The sequence below is a fragment of the Sinocyclocheilus anshuiensis genome, unplaced genomic scaffold (genome assembly GCF_001515605.1).
Source record: "Sinocyclocheilus anshuiensis isolate Anshui unplaced genomic scaffold, SAMN03320099.WGS_v1.1 scaffold99, whole genome shotgun sequence".
NCBI classification, from domain to species: Eukaryota; Metazoa; Chordata; class Actinopteri; order Cypriniformes; family Cyprinidae; genus Sinocyclocheilus; species Sinocyclocheilus anshuiensis.
In genome coordinates, this window is record NW_015552547.1 from 481,108 (window position 1) to 489,608 (window position 8,501).

Below are 8,501 nucleotides of genomic sequence, written 5' to 3' on the forward strand. Positions count from 1 at the left end.
CACACACTGGCCAAGCTAACCAATCACAGCACACACTGACCCAGCTAACCAATCACAACATACACTGACCCAGCTAACCAATCACAGCACATTTCGTATTTCGGAAGGCGGGCTTTCATTTGATACAGGAACTATTCAAGCCGTTCATTCCAGACTGGGGAGAGAGGTGTTGTAATAATATAAAATATGTGAAAAATAATGTGTTTTTCGAACAACCTACTATGAGAGCCTGTTCTAGTACATCCCCAAAACAAAATCAAGACTTTGTAAAAGAGCATAATAGGACCCCTTTAAGCAGTCTGTATAGAACGACGACAAAAATGTGGTTCAATGTTTTTATTTTAAAAAGCAAAGTGGTATTAAAGTTTGTTCTTTTACTCGTGAATCCTGTGGCAGAGTTCAACCAATAGCTGTACATTCTCTCACTAGCCCACTCCTCACATGTTTTTAGGTTTGGAGATGACTCCGTCAGGGTAGCGCTTCTTAAAACGTGCAACTACTTCAGGGTCTAAAAGGTGAATACCGTCCAACTGATTACCAAGAGTTATCCTGGAAAACAAAACAGGGTGCGAAAGATCAGCGAAAACAAGCAAGTTAGCAATAAAGAGAACAGCACATCTGATTACTTAAAAGTGCACTTAGTCACGTAAGTGATTTGGAAATCAAAAAAGTTCCTGACCGTCTGACTCACCAGTTAGGCTGCACATTGTGTGGTCTCCCAAACAATTCAATCTTTCGTGTACCCGGTGACAAACGCTCAATCATTCCATAAATTTCATCTGGTTTATGACTAGTGGAGCGGACCTTTTGTGTAGACAGATGACAGATGTTCTTTTAGTGCACTGATCATCACTGACTTTAAATTCATCACTGCTTTATCAGTAATAATGGTTATGACTGACCTCTGCCACTATAACATCACAATCAAGGCCTCTGTTAAAACCTTGTGGGTTTCCTTTTACTCCCACCTGAACAAACAAACAGAGAGAGAGAGAGAGAGAGAGAGAGAATATATGTAATATTCTTTCATTGTGAAATGGTTACAAAATTCTGCTTATACACTAACATTCAAAAGTCTGGGGTCAGTAACTTTTTTTTTTTTAAGAGAGAGAGAGAGAGAGAGAGAGAGAGAGAGAGAGAGAGAGAGAGTATAAGTAAGGGATAATGTATTTTCACAAAATATTAAGCTGTTTTCAAATGTAATAATAAATGTTTCTTGAGCACCAAATCAGCCTATTAGCATGAAGGGTCAATTCAATTCAATATATGCAGGCTTGGTGACCATAACAGACTATAGTGACCCCAAACTTTTGACCGGTACTGTATATTCTCACACATACCAAGCAATGCTCTTTGCCATGATTCAGCCAATGTCCAGTCCTTCCAGTACGAATGATTCTCTGAAGCTGGTTAGTCTTTACCCAGATAATCTCATCGACACGCTCATAGCTAATTGAGTGACAGAAAACAAAAACATTTAGTTTACTGATTTAGTTATATTTAAAGAGATCGCGATCACATTTTCCACATGTAAAATCACCTACCCCCATAAGCTTAGACACTCTCTGCCCAGCTCCATAGCTCTGTGAAGACAGAAAATGAACTATTGTTGACCTGCATTTGGACTGTTGCCAAGATGGCATTACATAACCTCTTTTCAATTTTTCAGATCATTTATTCTTAGATACCTCTTCTTATGGCATGCATATGATCATGGAAAATGTATTCAGACACAGATTTAATCAACTGTGCAGAGTTCAAAGTTGTTAAAAGCTTTTGGAAAATGTAACGCTGGAATATCAAAAACATCTGTGATATAATCACAGATTTTATTACAAGATTATTTTATTTTGTATTTAGGTTTACATTTATCAGTGTGTTAAAAGTGATGCAAAATCTTATTACACTTCGATAAAAGGGTCTTAAGAAGCTTTGTGTTCAGTCGCTCCCCAGAGTCCCTACCTTCCTGTCACCCAGAGGAACAGGAAACCGTCATCCTGCAGAATAGGAATGTTGAGTTTCCTCATCTCGTCGTCTGTGAGTGTTCCATATGGAAGCTCCATGTGAATGTCCCACGGCGGGTCGGCCATCACCACTGCAAACTTCCCCAGGATGGACTCATCCAGATAACGGATGTCACAGCAAATCCACTGAGAAGGGGATAAGGTTAGAGGGCATATATTTGTTATGTCTCAAAATAAAAATGCCAATCACAGTTTTAATAAAAATTAGTTTTTGAATATGTAGACAAATACAAGAACAGTGACAGCAAATGTGAGAATGAAAGAAGATTGCTCTGAAAGCAATTACAGGACAGAAACACATCTAGGGCCAGTTATACCAGCTGTACACAAGTTACAACTATTTTTGATGTAAACTTACAAGACTAAGTTACAACTTACACACTACTTCTACTTTTGCGTTGCATCATTAAACTTACTTCAAACGTAACTCTACATTTACACTGAATATTAACAGAAGCTTCCAACTAGGTGTAATTACATCAGTAAGCTCTTGTTTAACCCGGCAGACTTCAATCCTTTAGACATAGAGGATAATGTTGACATTTACACTTGCTTATAATTTGAGAGGGAAAACATATGTGAATCATACAGGTGCATCTCAATAAATTAGAATGTCGTGGAAAAGTGAGTTACTTTGTTAGCGGTTCTCAACAAACTCAGATTGTATATGTGGGCATCAGTCCATGTTGTGCATGTCAAATAAAACAACCATAATATATGCCATTTCTTATTGATTCTTGTTAATTAAAAATACCCATTACATTATTCATGAGTAAGTATTATTGTATTACAATGGAAATGCATTTCTGCATTAGTTACATGAGGCAAAATAAGTTAAAATCAAAGATAAACTGAAATTCACGGCATTGCAACAGAACTTCTGCTCACGTATTTGAAAGCTGCTATTAGATCACTGAGGGTACACGTCATTTGACTATGCATAACTTTCCAGAGCTTACAACCTATTAGCTACATTCCTAAAGAACGAATGGTGCCACCAAATAAAGCACCGAGTTAGTTTCATGCTAGCTAGTAGATAAGCCTCTATTGTAGACTTTACATTCCAGTAGGAGTAGGAACTTATGAACTGGTGCAACCTTACCCAAGAGAACATGTCTATTCCTATATTATAGTGGTTTCAGTGAATTTCGGCTTCAAGTCAATTACTGTATATTATAGCTTAATAGAAGCTGTGGAACAGGTCAATTCTTACGATACTTTACCTGCGAAGGAAACAACTTGCCAACGTTGCTGTCTTCCACAGTGGAGTGCAGTCCAAGCTCAGTGGCCCCTGCCTGGGGCCCCAATGTGTCACCCTCTGCTTCAGGAGGGCTGTCAATCTCATAGTGCACATATTTACAAGTGTCCATGTGGAAACAAGTATTCAGAAAGGAGCAGTCGCCAAGGCTCTCGTCTGTATGTTTGTTGATGATTCGCCTAAGAAAGTTAAATTATAACATAATTCAACAAATGAAAAGTAAAAAAATGGCTAAATTATTTGTTTATAATATGTTCAGATAATATTATCATAATCGACAATAAAATACAAATATTATTGATGATTATTATTACAAATTCTAAATGTATAATTATATAGTTAATTCTTAGACTATTATTATTCTAGTTTATAGGCATTTTATATGGTTATTTATTTTAATTACAATTTTTATTATAGTGTCTGTGAACTGACCTGAAGTGCAACTTGGTGCAGGGCTGAGGAGTGTCCCCCGACTGCACACACTCTTCTTTCGTCCCATGATCACAGAACTCCTGTACTTGAGCTCTGCCTCGTGAGCGAAACTTCTCCACAATCGACTGTTCCTTTGCCGAACTGGTGTTTAACAGCTCTAGGATCTCTTGGCTCACCTGAGGCACAAGTAAACATACATCAGACTCCACATACACATGAATGCACAAGGCTTTTACTGACTTGCTACTTAATTATTATACCTTTTTGCTTTGCTGTTCCTTAGTGGACTGCTGGCTCAGTAGACTCTCAATCTCCATGTCCAGATGAGATGCTTGCACCTTGCTGCTCCGGCCTTTTTTCTCAGGCCCGCCCCCTCCGACCCCAGAGGATCCAGGAAGCTGCGAGTTCGAGGCAGGACCCAGTGAAGCAGAGGATTTTTTAGGAGGTGAAGATGGTGCTTGAAGCAAAGGGGAGGAGCCTGGGGCTCTTTTTTGATGGATGATGTCCTCTCCTTTTCTTTTAATGCCAGTTTTCTGTGGCTGGGCTGTGCTGCCAATCATAGCCCATAGTTTGGTGTGGTCAACTGAAGTGACAAGGGTGGAGGAGGAAGAGGACGAGGAGGCAGTGATGGATGGCTGCCGAACTTCAATAAGTTCTTGGGCAGAAAATTTGAGGAGGAGACTTTGAATGCAGGCATGGGAAACTGCAGACTCCGACTGAGTCAAAGTAGCAAATGAGGGAGAGTGAGAAGGACAGAAAGACAAAACAACTTTACTATTTTTTCTCTAATGCAGGAGATAGTAATAACGAGTACATGTCCAGGTTTTTGGCTGGTAGTATACACAAGCATGCACACAGGTCTTACTGTGTTTAGCTGGTTGGTGATAGCTAGGGAATCAATTGGGAGAGAAAGACTCAGTTCAGACAGGTATCCCAGCAGCTTCTCCTCTAGTTCCGGGTCTGGAGGCTGCTCAACTTCCACTTGCGGAGGACTCTGAAGCACCGGTCCAGGGCTGTCGCTCCTTGCGGACCCACCCTCAACACCTCCAATCTCTGTTAAAAGCCAGAACTAATTGTTGGAAAAATGCACGTGCAGTAGGTGGCACCATAGACACACTAATATCACTTCTGAACCTGATTGAAACCTGATTCATCTTTTCTTTGGCATGCATTTAAAGTTACAGTTTCAGCATCATGATGCCACACTTCTGACAGAATCCTGTGTGGTCTCTATATTCAGCATCTGATATCAAGCTAATAAAGCTGAATGTATGAACAACATGGTGTGTAATGGTGACTCTCATTACATATCCAGGTAGTATTTTTTTTAACAAATAAATCAAATGCTATTTATGGTACAGTTAATAGTTTTGCAGATCTCACAGCATGTAGTTTATCAACACACCGATGCCCAGTTGAGTTGTGTCTTTTCTTCTCCTCTGCAGCCTCTCTCGCAGGGAATCCAGCTGCTTTTTGTGCGCCTGGATGTGACTCCATGTGTCTGACATGGCTTAAATGAAACTAGATAAACAGTAAATTTAAAAACAGAGAAATTAAACAGATATTTCATAAAGTTCAGTTCACTTATAGTAATCCAGCGCGGAGTAACAACGCCGCTAAACTGAATTTCAAAATAAAAAACCCTAAACTGAATTTCAAAATAAAAGACCCTGACGACGCAATAATCGCAATTTTAGCAATGCTCACTTTCAAATTGGCACTGAGACACAGTTTATTTTATTGTGATTAATTTATAATTATATAATATACGAAATTAAAAATATATATACGTTTCATCCAAGAATAGAGCAGCGTGTATTATGTAATCAAACAGAGCGGCTTAGGTATCAGTTCCTGTGGAAGTGAGAGGTCTTCCGGTACGTGAGGAGAGAAAGCTGCAAATACGCAGATTCATTTATTTACCAGCTAGAGTGCGGCCGAAAAAACAAGCTCATCTAATTCAAGGTACTACTCACGCTCAAAAACAAAAATATTATATAAATGAACGTAGCATATCGATAATGACTTAGTTATTTCTAGGGAACTGAGGTTCCGTTAAAAGAAATGCCAGAACCGAATGTTTACGGAACGGAAAACAGTAGTAGTGTTTCATTTATTTCTGTTTAGCAGCGCCGCAACGATGTACAGCGAAACAAACAGCGCGATCGACCGGTGTACAAAACGATTCATGAACGATGACTCGTATGAGTCGGTTCTTTTTAATGAATTAATAACATACGGTGTAACGTTAGTCCGATTCCGGAACCGATTGACTATTATGAGTCGGTTCTTTTTAATGAATCAATAACATACGGTGTAACGTTAGTCCGATTACGGAACCGATTGACTCATATGAGTCGGTTCTTTTAAGGCTAATGAATCAGTCGCCGTTAATTTAGCTATTTTGTACTAACTGATATGTAAACAAATAATGAATATGACGGGGATCTTCTTTCCTTTTCTGATTTTGTGTTTTTGAAAGGTGCATCAATCTCACTAAGAGGTTTTAATAAGGTGACTAAAAGTATCCCTGTCAGTTTAAAAACTTTGTTTAAAGCGCATTTATGTTATGGCTGTGTAAACAACCATTTTCCTACACTTGCATTTAATGGTGTTTATGTATTAGATAAAAAAATGCAATAACTTTTTTATTAGAAATGCTCTTTCTTCAACTCCAGGATGCCCCTCTAAAGCACAATCTAAATGGAGGATTTGTTATCCGAACTCTGAATTAAAAAACTTATGGACCTTTCCTCACAGGCTATTTATCCCAAGTAAAATTAAAGAACTCCATTTCAAAATTGCTCATAGATACTACCCTTGTAATTTATTTTTGAGCAGATTTTCTGAGAATATATCCTCAATGTGTTCATTTTGTAATACTGATGAAGAATCTATTCTACATATGTTTTATTGCCCATTCACCAAGTCTTTTTGGTCAGAAGTTACCATGTTAATTTTTTCCTGCTGTAACAAAATGATAGAAATAACAGAATCTATCTTTTTGTTTTTTTGTCAGATTTTCATTCCAAGGACATTAATCTGGAACATATTGTTTTATTGCTTTGTCTTCTGGGTAAATTTCACCTTCATAAAGCCAGAACCATTCATTGCAAACCTAACTTTAGAATGTTTTCATCTGATATAAAGTCCCTTTTTACTTCTAAGAATATGTCAAATCCTTTGAACTCAAAGGCTTCTAAAACTTTTAACATTCTTCAGTCTATTGTAAGCTATCTTTAAAAGACTTTCTTTTTTTTTCTTCTTCTTTATCATTGGTATATCTTGTTAATTTGTGTAGCTTGTATAACTTCATGTGATGTCCGTTAGCCCCATGTTACTTCATAACTGTTGTTATTCTTTCAATTGCAATAAAAAAAAAAAAAAGAATATGTTTATATATTCAGCTGCTAACCTTAGTGCCAATTTAGAACATTTGTGAGTGTTCACAGGTCTGCTGTGTGTCATTTTCACTCGCTGAAAAAAAAACAGATCATCATTAAACGTTGATTAACGGATGTCTTGTTCTTTTGGTACAGTGCTTTTCCCGTGTTTTGACATGGCCGAGCCACGCAGCCCGGTGTCCGCTTCTGTACCCCACAAGCTGATGGTGCTGCCCACCCCAGAGGGCTCAACGCTTGAGATGGACCCGCTGGAGTATACCCTCCGCAAGCGTCTGCCGCGCAAACTGCCCAAACGACGGAACGACGTCTACGTCAACATGAAAACAGACTTAAAGGCCCAGCTGGCGAGGTGTCAGAAACTTCTGGACGCTCATAGGGAAATCTGCATCCACGGTCTGGGACTGGCCATCAACCGGGCCATTAACATCGCCCTGCAGCTTCAGACGTCCAGCCAGGGTGCGTTGCAGCTGGCGGCCAACACATCCACCGTAGAGCTCATAGATGATCTGGAGCCCGATATTCTTTCAATTGCAATAAAAAAAAAAAAAAGAATATGTTTATATATTCAGCTGCTAACCTTAGTGCCAATTTAGAACATTTGTGAGTGTTCACAGGTCTGCTGTGTGTCATTTTCACTCGCTGAAAAAAAAACAGATCATCATTAAACGTTGATTAACGGATGTCTTGTTCTTTTGGTACAGTGCTTTTCCCGTGTTTTGACATGGCCGAGCCACGCAGCCCGGTGTCCGCTTCTGTACCCCACAAGCTGATGGTGCTGCCCACCCCAGAGGGCTCAACGCTTGAGATGGACCCGCTGGAGTATACCCTCCGCAAGCGTCTGCCGCGCAAACTGCCCAAACGACGGAACGACGTCTACGTCAACATGAAAACAGACTTAAAGGCCCAGCTGGCGAGGTGTCAGAAACTTCTGGACGCTCATAGGGAAATCTGCATCCACGGTCTGGGGCTGGCCATCAACCGGGCCATTAACATCGCCCTGCAGCTCCAGACGTCCAGCCAGGGTGCGCTGCAGCTGGCGGCCAACACATCCACTGTAGAGCTCATAGATGATCTGGAGCCCGATGACCTGGATGAGGCGGGGGAGCCGCTGACACGCACCCGTAATAACTCCGCGATACACATCAGGGTGTTTCATCCCAACGCATAGAGCCAGTATCAGTATTAACACAACAAATGGCAACTTCAAAGACTTCATAAACATTAATGTAATGTTCGTGGTGTGTGTGAGTGAGAGTGGGTTAAAGGTGATGTCTGTTTTATTTTGTATGACTTCTGTTCTGGTTCAGCCTGAAGCTTATTTAATTAATTGCTGTGGTGTTCTTGAATGTTTCATTTGAGAAAGAATGCAGAAAGGAAATGTGC

The 8,501-nt window shown here is 39.8% G+C and overlaps 3 protein-coding genes across 3 annotated transcripts; 2 read left to right on the forward strand and 1 right to left on the reverse strand.

Moving 5' to 3' along the window:
- Nucleotides 1-327: 327 nt before the first annotated feature.
- On the reverse strand, nucleotides 328-5,357 carry LOC107664282 (N6-adenosine-methyltransferase subunit METTL3). The gene is made up of 11 exons (XM_016454806.1): nucleotides 5,120-5,357; nucleotides 4,580-4,767; nucleotides 3,975-4,430; nucleotides 3,715-3,890; nucleotides 3,248-3,461; nucleotides 1,963-2,150; nucleotides 1,545-1,583; nucleotides 1,341-1,449; nucleotides 903-968; nucleotides 692-804; nucleotides 328-549 (listed from the first exon to the last, which is right to left on the reverse strand). Exons 1-11 carry the CDS (start codon nucleotides 5,220-5,222, stop codon nucleotides 438-440), a joined length of 1,764 nt encoding a protein of 587 aa, XP_016310292.1. The 5' UTR covers nucleotides 5,223-5,357; the 3' UTR covers nucleotides 328-437.
- Nucleotides 5,358-5,515: 158 nt separating this feature from the next.
- On the forward strand, nucleotides 5,516-7,783 carry LOC107664267 (ribonuclease P protein subunit p20-like). The gene is made up of 3 exons (XM_016454793.1): nucleotides 5,516-5,679; nucleotides 7,254-7,648; nucleotides 7,733-7,783. The coding sequence occupies exons 2-3, from the start codon at nucleotides 7,274-7,276 to the stop codon at nucleotides 7,781-7,783; spliced, it is 426 nt and encodes a 141-aa protein (XP_016310279.1). The 5' UTR covers nucleotides 5,516-5,679; nucleotides 7,254-7,273.
- A 5-nt stretch (nucleotides 7,784-7,788) lies between these two features.
- Nucleotides 7,789-8,495, forward strand: LOC107664285 (ribonuclease P protein subunit p20-like). The gene has a single exon (XM_016454808.1). The coding sequence runs from the start codon at nucleotides 7,798-7,800 to the stop codon at nucleotides 8,284-8,286; it is 489 nt and encodes a 162-aa protein (XP_016310294.1). The 5' UTR covers nucleotides 7,789-7,797; the 3' UTR covers nucleotides 8,287-8,495.
- The last annotated feature ends 6 nt before the right edge of the window (nucleotides 8,496-8,501 follow it).

Excerpts from the sequence above, each read along its gene's own strand:
- LOC107664282 (XM_016454806.1), bottom strand. The coding sequence starts at position 5,222 with ATGTCAGACACATGGAGTCACATCCAGGCGCACAAAAAGCAGCTGGAT. Across the intron at positions 4,768-5,119 it reads CACAACTCAACTGGGCATCG|AGATTGGAGGTGTTGAGGGT; the intron begins GTGTGTTGATAA and ends GGCTTTTAACAG. Across the intron at positions 1,584-1,962 it reads TTCCTCTGGGTGACAGGAAG|AGCTATGGAGCTGGGCAGAG; the intron begins GTAGGGACTCTG and ends CTGTCTTCACAG.
- LOC107664267 (XM_016454793.1), top strand. The coding sequence starts at position 7,274 with ATGGCCGAGCCACGCAGCCCGGTGTCCGCTTCTGTACCCCACAAGCTG. Across the intron at positions 7,649-7,732 it reads AGCCCGATATTCTTTCAATT|GTCTGCTGTGTGTCATTTTC; the intron begins GCAATAAAAAAA and ends GAGTGTTCACAG.
- LOC107664285 (XM_016454808.1), top strand. The coding sequence starts at position 7,798 with ATGTCTTGTTCTTTTGGTACAGTGCTTTTCCCGTGTTTTGACATGGCC.